The sequence below is a fragment of the Lates calcarifer genome, linkage group LG1, assembly GCF_001640805.2.
Source record: "Lates calcarifer isolate ASB-BC8 linkage group LG1, TLL_Latcal_v3, whole genome shotgun sequence".
Lineage (NCBI taxonomy): Eukaryota > Metazoa > Chordata > Actinopteri > Centropomidae > Lates > Lates calcarifer.
Window position 1 is genome coordinate 24,199,579 of NC_066833.1, and position 17,653 is coordinate 24,217,231.

At 40.5% G+C, this 17,653-nt stretch overlaps 1 protein-coding gene across 1 annotated transcript; it reads left to right on the forward strand.

Annotated features, from left to right (window-relative positions):
* The first annotated feature begins 4,109 nt into the window (after positions 1-4,109).
* Positions 4,110-17,636, forward strand: LOC108897164 (rho-related GTP-binding protein RhoE). Its single transcript, XM_018696631.2, has 5 exons — positions 4,110-4,610; positions 4,681-4,768; positions 14,260-14,369; positions 15,115-15,230; positions 15,777-17,636. Exons 1-5 carry the CDS (start codon positions 4,506-4,508, stop codon positions 16,030-16,032), a joined length of 675 nt encoding a protein of 224 aa, XP_018552147.1. The 5' UTR covers positions 4,110-4,505; the 3' UTR covers positions 16,033-17,636.
* Positions 17,637-17,653: the final 17 nt, after the last annotated feature.

The following is a 17,653-nucleotide window of genomic DNA, read 5'->3' on the forward strand; positions in this document are numbered from 1 at the left end:
TGTTCTCCCTGTGCCCTGGCATGGGTTCTCTTCAGGTACTTTGGCTTCCTTCCACAGTCCAAAGACATGCATGTTAATTGGTGACTTTAAATTGCCCATACACAGCAAAACTGCAAGTGTTCATTTTTCAAATGTTGAAATAACTCTGGGTGAGTGTAAAAAAAATTAACACTTTTAAAATTATTAATTCAACACTGAAAAGAGTGGACACATATAGACACTTTTCTAGTGATAAATTTAACACTCTCAGTGTTAATTTAACACTGGTGATTTTGCTGTGTACAGTGCCATCATTCCAATGGATCCTGGTTAAATCTCTGACTGACAACTGAGTGTATGCCATATTAGGCAGAGACGAGCACTGGTCAGGGAAAAAAAAATTCAGGTCAAAGAGCAAATTAACACAGTTATCAGACATATTGAAGTTTTAATTATACAGTGCCTTATACTGATCTCATTTTAACCACATTATAAACCTCCAGTATCATGAGTTTCTGGCTTTCGGCTGAATAGAATCACCTGGGGCTTCCACAGTTGTTAGGGGTTTAATCCATCAAAATGAATGAATAAGTATCAATTTGTTTATTGTCTTGACTATGACTGTGATGCTCATGCATTAGTGTGATACATAAGGTCACAAATGTCAGTGCAGGATGTTATCAGACTGTGTCAGCAAGAACAGTCCCTCAACAATTACATAGACAGGGTATTGTTTATAATATTATACTATAAATCCCTCATTGCAAACATGAATGCACATTTGAAAGTTAATTGGTACAAAAACCATAGATACTACAGGTGAGAAGCCTTTTTGTTGACACCTTTTCTTGTGTTTATGTGAGGGAGGTAGGTATGCTTGTGCTTTCTTTTGTTTTGTTGAAGATAGGTAAGTTAGTTGATAATATTGAAGACTGTTTTGTCTGTTGTTTTGGCTATGCTCTCCTAGTCTACCCTAATTGATGAATAAATCAATTCTGTTTGGACTGCAGTCTGCTGTAGCACTGGTCATTCTTGTGAGTGGAGAAAGACGAGAGTCACTTTTGTGCTACACTCAGGTTTCTACCTGGAATCCCACGTATAATCCAGTGTCATGTATCTGATGGCAAATTGGGGTTCAGTATCTTGCCCAAAGATACTTCAGCACGTGGACTGGAGGAGCCAGGGATCAAACCACCAACTTTCTGATTCTACCTCCTACCTACCTACCTACCTCCTGAGCCACAGTCCTGATACTGTATATACCATAATAATCATGATCACAGGTCTTATCCAGTGATCTGTGTATGAATAAGCTTTTAAGCTTCTTTCTGAAACTAAAGACAGATGAAGCCACTTAACCTGGCACATCTTTAGACACAGAATAAATGAGGGCCACAGAGCCTAGTTGCGTTACAATAGAGCAGACCTTAGTAACTCCTCATGCATTTTTGTGGTGGTGGAGCATCTGGTTACAGTTTGAACTCAGACATGTTTGGGCCATGCTTTCTACCCACAGCGACAACACTGGAAACCACAGAATTCTATTGGACCGACTAAACAGTTTGACAGTCCACCACACCCACAGTTAATGTCTGGTGAATATAACCTGGCACTTACAGTATATTAATTTACTGGCAAATCTTGCATCATGCAAACTGGCTTGTTTTTTGCACTGTTCTTTTAGTGGCTCACTGTGAGATATTCTGTATTGTTGGTTGACCCAGATTTCCTGTTCTTTATGTGTGCAAGTCTTTTTTGAGGCTCTATGGTCCATTAGGATAATGCTCTTTAAGTCAGTCAGTTGATACAAACTCCTGTCACATAATAATAAAATAATCAAAGGGGTTTTCAGCAACAAACAACCACAACACAGAGCAATGGACTCTGAAGGGACAGTGGGGGGATGGATGGACTGGTGGTCCCCTCAGGGTCACTCTCACTGCTCTTTTCTCAGCATTCTATCAAGAGCTTTGGAAGCCATATCTACCTCATAAGTGGCTCTTAGACGCAAGAAGTCAGACTAGTCAGCACTCTCCCTCTAGCTATCAGGTACATTTGAAGGAGAGACTGTCACTTTCGGTTATGCCAAACCATTCAGCAATGGCTTTTCCACTCCAGTTGAAAGGACAAATTATGGAACAAGCCCTAAAACAAGACGTGAGGGAATAAGGGGGTAACAATTCAGGATCTTACAAAGACCTTATAATATTCTGTGCTTATTATTTAACTACTGGGTACCTATTCTATTATTATAGGGGATGTGTGACCTGCAGAGCAATAAGCTGGATGTTTGAGAGGAACTTGGAGAGAAAACTGGATAACTATCAACTATTAACTATCTAACATAAATTCAGTAGTGTGATGTTGTTCCACTATATTATGAACAAGCCTTTGCATGTTTTGGAAGAATTTTGAATGGATTGATGGACAGACTTTTTTAAGTTCTTTAAGTGTTGCTGATATGTCGTCAGTATGTTCGCTAAACATTGTGTACAGGGGGTTAGATCTCAATATTACCCTTATTTATGATTATGTTTAAGTGCTTTTGGCTTTGATTAGTTCAATGCTTATTTCAGTTTATAGACTAGCTACCCTGTTTTGTAGTTAGTATGTTTTTATGTTAACTCTATTGTATGTAATTGGTTTGATCATCCACTTTATGTCTCCTCTCCCTGTTTGTAGGTCAGTTGAGTTCTGTTAGGTCAGTTGGTTTGTTAAATTTCTTTGTTATCATAGCCTAAGGTTAGTTCTGTTCATTTGACCTCTTTTATGGGCCTACAACTTTACTACTTGTTTTTTGTAGATCAGATTTTTGGGGGGCCCTGTGATGGACTGGCAATCTGTCCAGCGTACACCCAGTGTTGGCTGGAATTGGCCTCAGCCCCTCTGCGACCCCTAAGGATAAGCAGTATAAATAAATAATGAATGAATGAATTTTTTGGGGGAAAATAAAGCCCTTATTTTCAAAACCCACCTGGCTCCTCATGCCTTCCAGTTCTGTCCCTTACACTTGTGTTCTGCTGAATTAAGCTCAACCTTATTACAAAAGATCACCATACTCACACCTCAGACAGGAACACTTGACAAGGATCTATTTGAATATTAATTTCAGTGTCACAGCAGGTGATCTAAACTTACTCAGCTTGGTCCATTACTGACTTGATGCACTATTCATATTCAGTAATATATCCATTTTTACACACAACATTAAATGTCTGTAACAAGATGGAATGTTGTTGTTGTATGTAGTGGAGCCTCAGTGATGAGATGTGGAGTGAGGAAGATGTGCTGTGACAACATGGAGTGAATCAGGCGTGGTGTCCTCACAAATGTCAGATTTCATCCATTTTCCATTTTCTCAGCCTCTCTCCCGCCTCAGTTGTTTGGCTGGCCAGAATTGCATGCTGCAGTGAAGGAGTGATGAAATTAATAAAAGTAACATAGTCATTGTTTATGTGCCCACAGATAGCATTCCTTTGCTTGCTTTTCTTTGATTTAATGCCCTCTTGCCTTCTTTCACCCACTTCTTGTGACAGAGACCCTGAGCAGATTAAACCCTGAGACCAAAGAGATGTCATCTGCACATAGGCTAGTAGTGGCTCTCTGTGCCAGCAAACTGTGTCCCCCAGAAAATGGAAATTTGAAGACCTATATTTCCATGACCTGCCAATAGGGGCACAGGGGACATATTTTGTCCTGTTTTACTGTCAGGCATGCACATGCTACAGCCTTCAAAGATCTCTACTGAACACCAATGAGATATTTTCGGCAAGCATTGGAAGAATGCTGTTCATCCCTCCAGTAGAGCACTGTAGCTGTCATGAAGCTCTTCTGGAGGCTCATGAAGAGAACCTGAAACTGTAATAGGGTCACTACTGACAGTCAGTAAGTGTTATCTGTGCAGGGTTTTGGACTTTTGCAGTCTGTCCAATGTGAAAGAAAACAGGCAGAACACACTCTGAGCCACAGCACTCTTACTAGCCTACCATGTTTAAGGCCATCATTTTTATTTCTGGTCATTAGAAAAACACACAGACTGCTTTATCTTCATTAGGACAAACTCAAGTCATATGATGTTAGTGGTGAGGAAAGAAATAAGACATTACTAAGAAATCATATTCATCTGTCATCCTTTCCTTTTTAGGGGGAATGATGAAAGCAAATTCTACTTAATGCCCGAAAAAGGCCCTTCCCTGCCAAACCAAAGAATTCCCGTCATAGGCTAATTCCTGACGGGATTCCCACGGTGGAGCCCCGCCCTCCACTGTTCGAAATAGGAGTCGGTGCTGAGGACCGTGATTCTCCCGGAGCAAGCGTCCACAGAGGACATTTCAGACCAGTCAGAGTCCCATTACCGGAGCAGTGGACTAATCTTTGTTTGTGGTCGGTTTTAGACAACTTTCCCTGAGGCTGAAACGGGACTTTGCTGCTGGACCGGATTCAGGAACTATAAGCAGTCTGGACTCTTTCTTGTCTTTCGTCAATAAATCAAACCTGGAACTCGTGGAGACTTAGCAGCAGTCAGGATGGAGTCAGACGCCAACGTCCAGTGTAAAATAGTGGTTGTAGGAGACAGCCAGTGTGGAAAAAGCGCCCTGTTGAATGTATTCGCCAAAGACTGCTTCCCCGAGGTAAGATGCGTCCTCTTGATGACACGGTCATTCAAACGGCCGAACTCTGACCATAGTGTGTCCTCCGCAGTGCTACGTGCCCACGGTGTTTGAAAACTACACGGCCAGCTTCGACCTGGACATGCAGAGAGTGGAGCTCCGGCTCTGGGACACCTCAGGTGAGGACACTCCCCACACTGAGCTGCTGGGTGCGGGATGGGAAAAGTGGCGTGGACCTCCAGTCAGTCCCTTCTTAAAGATAAGCCCAGTCTTTACCTTATTATGAAAGTGGAGGCATCTTTTAAGTGAGGCTTAGAGGAAAGTTTAATTTATCCCAATTCTGACTAACCTATTTAGAAGTTTGATTGATAAGTATAGGTAAGTAACCAACTAAATAAAGCTTTACTCACCAATTCACATAATTCTCTTCACACTCATTTTACGTCATTAAAAGCACCTAAAACAAGCCCTTTATTTTCTGCTTTCTAATATAATGAAACATTCAGGCACACAGGAACTGCTGGTAAAACTACCTTTATCTTCCCATCCTATACCTCTCATCTTAAGACTTTGTTATCATGATGAAGAGAGAAAATTAGGCCTAAATCCTTTCATCACTAGCCTTCATGAATCAGTTCCTTTAGAACATATTATGTTGCTCTATGTAAAAACTTGTGGTATTTGAAATAAAAAAAAATCTTCAGAATGCTCTGACATACATCATAAGGACAGCTGTGGAGAGGAGGAGGTCAGTTAAAGTCAGAGGATCCTTCAGCAGACAACAATGTATTTCTTTTGCAATCCTACACATAGTTATGACTAATACATTATCACAATATTAGTCAGTATAATACTGTCCTTTGATACCATATCTTTTGTTCGTTTATACATTCAGAGTACGCTTTGCTAGCTGTATATTACAATTGGTAGTTATGTAATTATTTCTCAGCCTATGTCTCAAAGACATACAAGCATACATCCGCCACATCAATGGTTCTACTGTTTTTTTAATGCTGTCATTGAAAAATCTTGGACAAATCTATCAAATATTCCTGGATTACAACAACTTCCCCTGGAAAGGGTTTTAATGTTCAGTACTGTCTGGTTGAAACATGAACTGTCAGAGGCGTCAAGCTGTTTGAGGTTGGTGTGTAAACCACAGGAACCAGGACAGGTTTGATTCTTTTTTGTGTCCGTGTCCCTGCTTGCTCAGCTGTCAATCTGTCACAGGCCAGTGAGAGGTTCAGAAGTTATAGGGGCATTTCTGATATTTCTCTGAAGATTAAATTACTTTCCCATTTACATAATAAAACATGATTGATGACTGACACGATTTTTGTGATTTCTATTGTACTTTATAATAGAAGTGTATTTGGTTCCCGGGTGTCAGATAACCTGTTTTTTTACAGTGGGTACTAGTACTGAACCCAGGGGCTCGGTCAAGGTTAGGACTAATGCTGTGGCAGATGTGAAAAAAGTTGTATAAAACCATTTGTGTTTTCAGACAGAACTATACAGAGTAGCATGTAGGGATGCTTTAGTCAAGAGTTTTCAGCCCAGATCCCAATCAGAGTCCTTTAATATGGGATGCTTGCTAATACAGAGTCTGTTAAAATATTAAATATGTATCTGACATATCGTAATAACATCTGTAAATCGGACACACCTCTTTTAGCAGCTTCTTTATTTATCCTGATTCATTAATCCTTGAATCATGATTCAAAACTATTGACTTAATAAAACTGAATTATTGGTTTGATATAATTGAAAGGTGAACTGAAAGTAGCTCCTGAAAGTAACATTATGTGATCAGCTGGAGACAAGGATTCTCACTGTTGGATTTGCTGGGACTACAGAAACATACACTTCACAAACATAGGTTAAATAAAAACTCCTGTTTAAAAAATGTCCAATATTGATACATATACTACACACAGGTTTCAGTAACAACTCTAATACAAGACTTTATTCAGTAGCATAGAACCTCACATTTGGTAGAATCTTTTATGTGCTTACATTACAGGTCAGTTGCACATTAAGTTTAGCCCACCATCCCAGCAAGTCTATAGGAGGTAATTCCCTTTATGCTGTGGACAGCTGAACTGAGTTTTGATTGAAAAGATTAAAAAAACAACACGTGATAGGACAGAGTGGATGTTACAATACCTTATATTAAATATTCTTCATGGAGCAGTTTTTCAGTTTAAAGGCAGCAGTGATTTCCTGGCACTGGAGATGTGTGAGTGTATGGAGCATTTCATATGGTGGCTACAGTGAAATCTGACTCTTAGTTTCTATCCAGTGCTTCGCCTACATTCCAGACAGACGGCGTCACAGCCTTTCTGTGGAACTTGCTAGTGTTGGATAAATTGCAGCTTACACCCCTGCTTCACAACAGCCCACCCACCACTCAGTCAGGGAGTTCAGCTGAGGCACTCCCAAAGTTTGCATGTGTATCCCCCTCCCCTATTTTAAAGGCTGGAGGTTGACTGAAGAAGTTAAATTCCCCCTCTTGCTACCCAGACTTCCTCAGAATCTGGCTGAGATGCTGCTCACACACCCAGCTCAGACTCATCCATTGCCACTGTTATCATGCATTTATCAGAGGGAGTAATGGGGAATGTTTTGCCTTGAGTCACACTGACAATAGCTGTGCAGCAAAAGACACAGACCTTCTATTTATTGTCAGTTAAGAGTGCTGCATTTGGGCAGCAGGGGTCTCACGACAGAAGGGTCTAGCCAGAGAATGCAGGGCAATGTGGCAAAAAATTTGGTTGTGGTTCTGTTTTACCTACAGCACAATGCAGCATCAACCAGCCCTGCACTAAATTTAGCAATCATATACAGTATGTACAAGTACACATAGCAAGTTGAATCTCATGTAAGGTAATGTAAAGAACAGTAGTTTTCAAGGGTTTACAGATACTGAAGTAGTACTGACTGACTTCACTCTGCCTTGATTTCAAAGTAACTTCAGTCTGAAACTGGTTAGTTCAGTTCTAGAAGGTTTACAGGATTAACTGCACAGCAAGTGACACACTGTATATCACAACTGATCTGACAATAGCATTTTTAATTGTGAATGGGACAGAGGTCTCAGACTTTTGGATCCCACTGTATGTGCTGACTGACTGGGAGCAACACAATGAAAATAATTGCTGTGATTACAATGTGCATATAATGTGTCCAATCCAGCCTCAAAGGAATATAAACCTCTGCGTGATGTCCAGGTGTGCTGAACCTGTTTCTCTATATTTCATCTTTACCTGTGCCTGCTAGTAAGACAGGGTGTGTTGCTGTGGGTGTAATACTTGCATGCTATAATGCTGTTAGAAGAATGTCACTCGTGTTGAACTACAAATGGTTTAAAAACATCAACCAGAGACATCCTTTTTTGTATTATTATTGTATGCCTGAAATGGTCATTTGATGAAACAATCCTAACTCACTTACTATTGTACTCCCAACTTTTAAAAAAGTTTATTAACTAGCTTTTTTGAGTTCGCTCAACTTTTTTTAAAGTTGTTGCGTAAACTTAGTATTTCGCATTGTCATCTAGCCAGCTAAATTTTCTCCCAACTAAAAATATTAAGCTTGCCTAACTTTTCTCCATTTTAAATAGCTATACACACTCAAATTCTGTTAGTTGTTGACTCAGTTATTCTTTTCAGGGTCAACTTGGTTGACTTTTCTGCTGTTCAGAATACATAGCTGAATATATTGTAGTGGGTGGCTCAAGTCATCTTTACCCCACAGTGGCTGTTCCAGCCAACTTAATATTACATACTGGTCAACAAAACTTTACTGTAGCATTATTGCAACATAAAAGGTTTAGTTAAACATATGTCTTTTTCAACAGTGAGTTTTTACATTTCACTTCTGGCATGTCTTCTGCCATCATGGAGTTGCAATCCAGGAAATACTTCTATGTGTGGTATCAGAGGGTAGTTAGGCCAACGATACAGTATCAGTTAATTCAACATGCAAGCAGGTGTTTGGTAATTTGTTAAGTCGTCACAGAGATGGATATGTTGACGTACAAGCTCAGCAGAATGAATAGACTCTTGAATTTAAAAGTGTTATAGATGAAATGATAAAAATCACAATCAGACCTTGCATGACAACACGTGAAAACCAAGCAAACTCCATGCATGCCAATGAAGACCATTCAATACATGTGAGAGCCCTGGGAAAACCCAGTAGCTGGATCAAAGTAGTCTCCGATAGTCAGACTTCTTTGTTAAGGTTAGTGAGTGATGATGATTGTAGTTAAAGGGACAAGATGTGAGTAGTGGTCTCAGGTGTCAAAAGTCACACACTATCACTTGTGCCACATCTGTCTTTGCTTCTGATCTGAGATGTGACAGCCCACGGCTATGAAAAAAGGTCTCAGTAGAGATGTTACAGACTGATAGCAACGTTGACACAGAATAAATAGAAGGTATAATCCAACTTTGCATGTCTGACTTTCACCTTACTGGCTGACACTTCTTACTTTCAGTCAGTTAACAATGCTGTTTGATCAGTCTGAGCCTACATGAAAGAGCATTTTCCATTTTAATATTATTAAGGCATAGGTAAAGGGAGGTTTCTGAGGTTGCGGACCACAATGAAATCAAAAAATCAAAAAAGTGCATAGTAAGTGCTAGTGCAGCATGCTAGGATGTTAGGAGAGGAGGTGCTCTCAGAAGAGATGAGTCTTCAAGAGATTCTTGAACACAGAGAGGGACACTCCTCCTCTGATAGCATTTGGCGGCTTGTTCCACCATCGGGGAACCACAAAAGAGAACAGTTTGGACTGTGAATGCCTTGTGTGCAGGATGGCAGTGCCAGACAACTGCTTTCCTTGGAGGATCCAGTGGAGGTCAATGAGTAGCTGAGTGATGTGTCCTTTTAGGCTGATCAAAGAGCACATGCACTGCCGCATTTTAGACCATTTGCAAGGATTTCACTGCGTGTAAATGGACATGAATATAAATGAATAAACACATATTTTATGCATTTATATACATGTTACTCAGTTGAGTAAATAGCATGTTATGATGATGCTTTCTATAGTGGTGGTAGTGTAACAGACACAGAAGTGTTGTGTAAGGCTCTATAATGTGTCCTTACTTAAAATTATCTTTCACTTGTCTTTTTAGGACAATATCTGGCCTGACTTTAAGTGAAAATATAGATTAAATTATTTTTTTGTAGCACTTTGTTCCAGCCCTGAGTGGTGTTTGCAAGTACTGCATATACCTCAATAACATTCACTAATTTGAAGACTGTATGTAGCCTGAGAGGCAAAACTAGGGGCAAAACAAAGCCCAAAAAGCAAGAAGACAGACTTTAGGAAGAAAATCAACCTGAAACTATGGGAGACACCCTTGGTAGAAATCACGCCCTTGTATCATCGTGTAAAATTCAGAATCCCTATTTCCTCCCTTGGTCATCTGTCTTTAGATTCCACATCTGCTCTCTCTCACAAAGGTTCTCATGGAAAAGCCCCATTCCATAGCTCCTAAAGGATGGCAGAGACATTTTCAAGGCAGTATGGTTCAAGGCTATGAAAATAAGGGCCCCTGCTCTGTTTGTTTAACATAAGAAACGTGCTCTACCAGACGTGAAAATCTTTCATCACTGTTTACATCTGTTCGTGGAAAAATGTGGGGCTTTTAAGAACTCCTGCATGAGGAGAAGGGGCCTCAGGGGAACTGATGTGACTCTGGAGGATTCTCACTTACTTTAATTTGAGTTTAGGTGAATTGGATGAATAATATACAGAGACCAGTCTCCTGCGTTGTAGTCTCTGATCTGTACCACGGAGTACCATCTGAATTCCATCTCTGAATCCAAACATCAGTGGTTGAGGAGGTAATAAAGTCACTTCGAGTCATCAGGCTGGGGCATTGGGGTTCAATGTCCATACATGGCATATTGCATACCCCCTATTACATACCCCTATGCCTTGCAAAATAATTTTCAAGTAAATCAAGTAAGGCCAAAAAAAATTAGACTGCAGTATGTGAAAAGATGTTGGGCTGAGTGAGGAAAGTTTTCACTGACAGCTGTTTGTTGATGCATGTCAAACTCAGCTGCTCTGGAGGAAGGTCTATCAGCCAGAGCAGAGGCCAGAAGTAGGGGTGCTGAGAGTGCTGCAGAAACCCCCCCTCCAGGTGGACTGAAGTGTATTATTGTTATCACTATTTGATTGTCGTTTTACACCCCCTTTCCTGGTCTCCAGCACCCACAACATGCCTGCAATTTCAAATCTGAAGTGTGATTCTGTGAATGTACATTTATGTTTTATGTATGTGAATGCAATCATGTTTTCTGTTGGTCTGACACCTGATTCTGGGAAATCCAGCAGTCTGTTCATATGTGAAGGACAATACAGGCTTACAGACTGAGTCATGCTACATGATCCAATGAGATCCCAGATCTAAACAGCACCAGTAACCTGAGGCATCCATCCACCACTCTGTTAGTGGAAGTATTCAGGTCATAGGGCTGTGGATTCCCTCATAGTATCACAAATGTAATGATACAGTGGGGTATTGTTGGAAAAATGCCTGGGAGGATGTAGTGTTTGTATCGTCTGATGGAATGTGCACTGCTGTAATTCTAGCCATGCTTTGGAGTAACCAGGATATTCTAAGCATTGTTGAGCAGAGAGGTGGTTTTCCCAGGAGGACTGGGTGTAGGAGCAGTCTGATTTATGCAGCTGAGAGGAGACAGCACTATGACTCAGCTCCTGCTCGTACACAGGAATTCATGTGCAGCCACTTCACTCTGGTCGTTACTGTGGTATTTTTTGTGCCTTTGTGCTGTTGAGGCATTATGTTTTGGGGTTGTCCACTTGTTCGTCCAGCCATCCGTCCCATTCTCATGGGTGTGATATCTCTAGTAACAGAATTTCTTCAAATCTTGTACAAACTTTCACTTGAACTCAAGGATGAACTAATTAGATTTTGGTCACGTCAGGTCAATTTTTATTTATATAACACCAGACAACAGAAGTTATCTCAAGGCACTGTACATATAGAGCATGCCTAGACTGTAGTCTTTATATAATAACATTTACAAAGAGAGACCCAACAATTTCCCACTAAACACTAGGCGACAGTCGCAAGGAAAAAACCAGACTCAGGGTGGGCGGCCATCTGCCTCGACCAGTTTGGTTTGGGGGGAGTGTAAGGGAAAGAGAACATAAAATAGAGCCGGCGTCTGTCCATCTATGATTTATTGAGACTTACAACACTTGTTGGAGCTTTTCTTAACAGCAAGTAGTCAACCCGTCTCCTCTGCAGCTCTTCCGCTCCTGTGTGTGGACACAAGTGGGGAGAGAAATGTGAACATAAATGATCTTTTAACTTTTACAAATTTTTCTTTGCTGTTCTTGGGAGGGGGTCGCGTTGGCAGGGCACCCCCCAATACAATGGTAGGGAAAACACTGAGTAATAACAATAAGACTGCTATTAACACTAATAGATTTTAATTGTAACAACATCCGTTGAGCTGGATCGTGGGAGCAGAAGGAGACTCTGGAGGCAGAAAACCTGTAGTAAGCGACAGGAGAGGAAGAGAGACAAAAGCACAAAACTACAGTAGAGAATAATGAAGAGAGAGGACAAAGAGAGAGAGGAGAGACAGAGAGGCACACAGCCTGGACACTAATGTGCTAACTACTACGCTTAACTAATGCATTGAGACTGACCCAACCTGCCAAAAGTAGAGCGGTAACCAGTGGAGCCTGAAATTAGAAACAGAAATTGGTACTAACTGAAAGTTAAGGCATAAAGATGAGTTTTTAGCCTGAATTTAAAGGCCTCAACTGAGTCAGCCCGTCTGATATCAATAGGGAGGTTGTTCCAGAGGGAGGGGGCCTGACAGGAGAAGGCCCTGCAGCCTGCTGACTTCTTTTTAACTCTGGGGACAGATAGCAGCCCTGCTCTCTAACACAGAGAATGGTAAGGAATAATAGGATTAAGAAGATCAGACAGGTATGAGGGTGTTAGCCCATTTAGAATTTTGTAGGTCATTAGGAGCACTTTAAAGTCTGATCTAACATGAATAGGGAGCCAATGAAGGGAGGCTGAAGTTGTAGTAATATGGTCAAACTTTGTGGACTTAGTTGACATTTTGTTTGTCCAGTCAAACATCTTCACATCTACTTGGTGTATCAGCACAAAATTTGGTAAAGGCAGCTGCCTTAGCCGCAGGATGAATCCTTATGAGTCTGTTGATTCTCTGACTTTAATCCAGCATCACCAGGTAGAAATGCTCTAGTATGTTGGTTTGTGATGAAATGCATGCAGAACTAATGGTACTCCTATTAGCCTCAACTTGACTTTGTGTTTGGTGCGAATTTGTATGCCATTATGCTAACACGCTTAACTAAGGTGTTGACCATAGTGAACATACGTGTAACATTGTCATAGTGAGCATTTTAGCATGATGTGTTTTACTTCACCATGACTAACAGGAATCAAGAATCCTATAATGGCTCAAGTGTAGGTTTATTGCTTTCTACCAGGAGAGGCAAAGCTCCATTATCACATCTGTACCATGTTTTAAATCACCTTATGCATTTTCACATACTGAAAGTTTGAGATGGCACTCACTTCATTACTCGTAGGCCATGTAATCTTAGCAGCTGTGTACATTTTCACAGAAGAATCTTTATTTTGACCCAAGTCATGGTAGCCAGCCTACTTGGGTCATGGTAGCTGAGATAAAGCCCAGTATCTTGGGATGTCCACTAAATTACTTTATTGTGTTCAGTACTATTCTCAATTCTTAGCATCTGACTGATGAATTTTGCATCTAAAATAACGTCTTGTATTCTCACAACATAGCAACTGACTCCAAATCATAGAACAGCACTACGTAAAAGTTCAGATCTAGTCTGATGATTATCATGAATTATTTCAGTATGCCGTAGAAACCCAGTGATTGTTACAGTGTAAACAGGAACTGCTAGCAGCTAATGGCTCAGGAGGTAGAGCTGTCGCCCACCAATCAGAAGGTCGGTGGTTTGATTCCCGGCTCTTCCAGTCCGCGTGCCGAAGTATCCGTGGGCAAGATACTGAACCCCAAATTGCCTCCGATGTGTCATCGGTGTGTGAATGTCTGTTTATGTGTTAGAAAGCACTAATGTATAGAACAAGTGCTGTATGAATGTGTGTGTGAATGGGGTGAATGTGATCTGTAGTGTGAAGCGCTTTGAGTGGTTGAAAAGACTAGAAAGCGCTGTATATAAGTACAGTCCATTTAATGCAACATCAGTTTTTTATGGCACAGATTAACCAGATTAGCTAAAAATGTAAATAAAAAAAGGGAATCCTGCTGCTAATTGATTCACTCCATGGCAGCATACTGTATAGTGTAATGACATGTGATGGGACTTATAGCAGCAAAGCATATTCATCCGAGGTAGAGATAAAGAAGAGCAACAGCAGTACTTATAAATGCAAGCAGCACAACATCCAGTAAAGTTATTGCTGATTGACTGGACCACATTTCACATACATCACAGTAATGTTTGAGAATCTGCTAAAGTGCAAATGAAAGAGGAGAATCCTCTGATTAACAACTGAAGAGTCACTTCTCTCCTTAATTACTATGAGGAACAATGCTTCTATGAAGTAAAACAACTGACATGTAGACATTTCTTTAATTGAAGGTTCTCCCTACTATGACAATGTGCGTCCTCTCTCCTACCCTGATGCTGATGCAGTCCTCATCTGCTTTGACATCAGCAGACCAGAGACATTGGACAGCGTTCTTAAGAAGGTGAGTGTTTGGAAGGTCCTGCCTGTTGCAACTGAAGATTCCTCCTACTCTGGTGACCAGCAGGGATCTATCCAGGGTTTCTTTTTACTCCATAGTTACATGCTTGTTCTCCAAAGATCTGTAAATAATGAAAGCAGCCAGCAGAGTAAGTCTGTGGGCAAGAAGACACAAACACACACACACACACACACACACACACACACACACACACACACTAAAATGTTCCCTTGTTAAGTTTGAAGCATTACACTAGCGTCTTGTAGTCTGACACTTCAACTGCTTTCAACTGACAGACTGCATGTTGGCAACACACACACATGAACATAACTGACATTTGTTGGGCACAAGCTGAGAGGTGTGGGTGGCTTCTCCAGCCTCAGAGACATTCCTCACACAGAGAGTTTGGTGCTTATTATTACCTTTAACAGTTTTATTGTCTGCCAGTCTAGTATTTATTGTGCAGGTATGCATAGGCTGGACATTTAAAGGTGACACTTGATATTTGACCACTACTGTCAAAGTATTTTACCTGGTGTTACCTGAAACTATTCACACCAAAGTGAGATGTCCATGTGTCTGTGTTCTGTTATTTAAGCAGCCTTTTTTCTAATTTTAAAAAGGGTTAACTGTATCCACTGAAGTTTCTAACATTCCCCTGATGTGTGTTGCAGGTCAGTGGGTGGTTCTGTAACTACTGGTAACTTGTAAAATTATGCCATATCATGTGCTTTTTCCCTCTGTCCAGTGGAGAGGGGAGATTGAGGAGTTCTGTCCCAACACCAAGATGCTGCTGGTGGGCTGTAAGTCAGACCTCCGAACAGAGCTCTTCACCAAGTCCCACAGCAGACACACTCCAGTATCGATATGATCAGGTGGGTGAATACCTCTCATACTTTTGTTAGGACAGAGTCAGTGTCAGAATAATATCAGTACCATTTTTTAATCTGACTCTGCTTAATGCATCCTGATTCATAAGAATTTTCAGTGCTGATTATTATTTCTGAAAAATAATCTCATCAAGATCATCATCATCCATGCGTAAGGAAGGCTTAACATTATGTTTTGTGCTATTTTGAACACCAGTCTTTCAATGCACATTGTTACAGTCACAGGTTGTCATTTGTGGGCTTGTGGCCCAGGATTGCTTGCAATTGCAATGCAGATACACAGAATCAGCTGACTGTATATTAGAGTGGCTACACATAAAATTCATTAAGTCAAAAAAAAGTGCAATAAGTGTCAGATTGAAGCAGCAAATTTTTTGTTTTTGTAAATACATTTTTCTGTTGAGAAATAACATCACCTGTAAGTTGATTATGTGACGAATAGTTATTGAGGAATTGTTGGTGAAATATCCTCATGAATGCAGAGCATCAGTGTGACATACTTGTAATCCTGTTGACAATTTTTTTCCCAGGGCTCCAACACAGCCAAGCAGCTGAGCGCGCCCTACCTGGAGTGTTCCTCGCTGCAGTCTGAGAACAGTGTCAGAGACATCTTCCATGTGGCCACACTGGCTTGCGTCAACAAGAACAACAAGAACATGAAGAGGAGGAAGTCCTCCAGAGCCACCAAGAGGATGTCTCAGAGTGGAACAGACATGTCCACTGTGGCAACAACACACTATCAGCGGACCAAAGCTAAGAGCTGTGCTGTCATGTAAACACAGATACACACTGCTGAGGACAGCGTGGACAATCTGTTCTCAAATCTCTGTGGGCTGGACGTCATTTGAAAATGAAGCAGGTGTGACAATTTGGTGCTATGGATGAAAGTGTGCCAAGCTGACTTTATGGAGACACTTGACTAGCAGAATACTGTGACTCCCAATATGCTATCACCTGCAAACACAGAAAGCTGCTGAAAAGTGTATCAGTAAATATATTTCCATTAACACATCTCTAGTGTTTCTTGTCATAGTGAAGGAGACATCATCATTGTCATGTTTTAGATCTTTTCCTCTCGCCATCTTGATCCAGAATCCAGGCTCAACTGGACATACTCAAGTATGTGTCATAGTGTACAGTATGAGGTAGCTGCAGTACACTTATATGGAAGCACCTGCATTCAATATGCTCCTCCATAGAGAATGCATTCTACATTCTAGCATAGAGAATGCATTCTACATTCTCTATGCTCCTTTGTGTTTACAGCAAATATTTAAGTGTTGTCATTATCCAAATTCTGCCCAGACTGTGATCTGACCTCAGTATAGTCATTATCACATCTAGATTCAGATGATCGCACATTAACAGGGTGTCTTTCACTTATTCAGGACCTGTGAACTGGTACAGCCTTTAACAACAAACTGTGTTTTTAATCAAATGTTCCATTTCTTAGAGCAATGACTGCTTTGGATGTCTGTGACTATTTTGTTGAACCTGTCTTTCATCTTTGTGCATTTTGTTGAGGTATGTTAGCCTCAGCCTTACCAGAAATAGGGACAGGATCATTACTGGTGTGGGCAAACAGTGACTTGTATTAAGCATCATATTCAGCAGCAGTGGAGTTTACTGTTACCATATGCATTCTGTCATCCTGTTCAGTGAAAACAGTGAAGATAAGCAGAAAATGTGGTGTAAAATGTGAAGTGTGGACTTCTAATTAGCTTCAGTATCAGAAGCTTGACATGGTACCTTCTCTCTGTAATTTGTTTACATTTGTAACATAGTTGGTGGCCAAACATGCCAGTTGACATATCCTATGAGGTATGAGAGGTGAGATTCAGCAGTAAGGGATATTTTTAAATGTCTGGATTTTAAAGGCTTGCATGCAGTGTGTTATTCCTGGTAACATTTGTCTACCACCGATTCTTTGTTTAAAAATATTTGTTATACTGAGATTAATACAGTTTAGGAAGATTTGGCTGCCTCAATATCCTGACTCTTGGGCTGACAATCAGCACTCATCAGTAAATGACTTTGTTTCCTGCATCCCCCCACCCCCAAAAATAACATTTTTGCACTTTGTCAGCTTTCAGTTTCACATTTAGATTTGTGGTGTAGGAAATGAGATCAGTAACCTTTGTTATAATTGAGGTACAAAATTTTTAAAGGACATAAACTGTGGAAGCCCTTTTCCATCAGGAAAAGAAAAAGCAGATGAAATTAGGTTTGATGGTAAAAAAGAAACTTTGTTAAAACATGACATATGAAGTCATAATTATAAGATAACATGTCAGATGCTCTCCTTTGTAAGTCTAAATATTAATAAGTCAGAGGTTTAACCTCCTGTGTTGTTATTTGATTAAACAGTATTTGTATTTTCGTCACGTTTCATTCATT

Excerpts from the sequence above, each read along its gene's own strand:
- LOC108897164 (XM_018696631.2), top strand. The coding sequence starts at position 4,506 with ATGGAGTCAGACGCCAACGTCCAGTGTAAAATAGTGGTTGTAGGAGAC. Across the intron at positions 14,370-15,114 it reads TGGACAGCGTTCTTAAGAAG|TGGAGAGGGGAGATTGAGGA; the intron begins GTGAGTGTTTGG and ends CCCTCTGTCCAG. Across the intron at positions 15,231-15,776 it reads AGCAGACACACTCCAGTATC|TTTTTCCCAGGGCTCCAACA; the intron begins GATATGATCAGG and ends CTGTTGACAATT.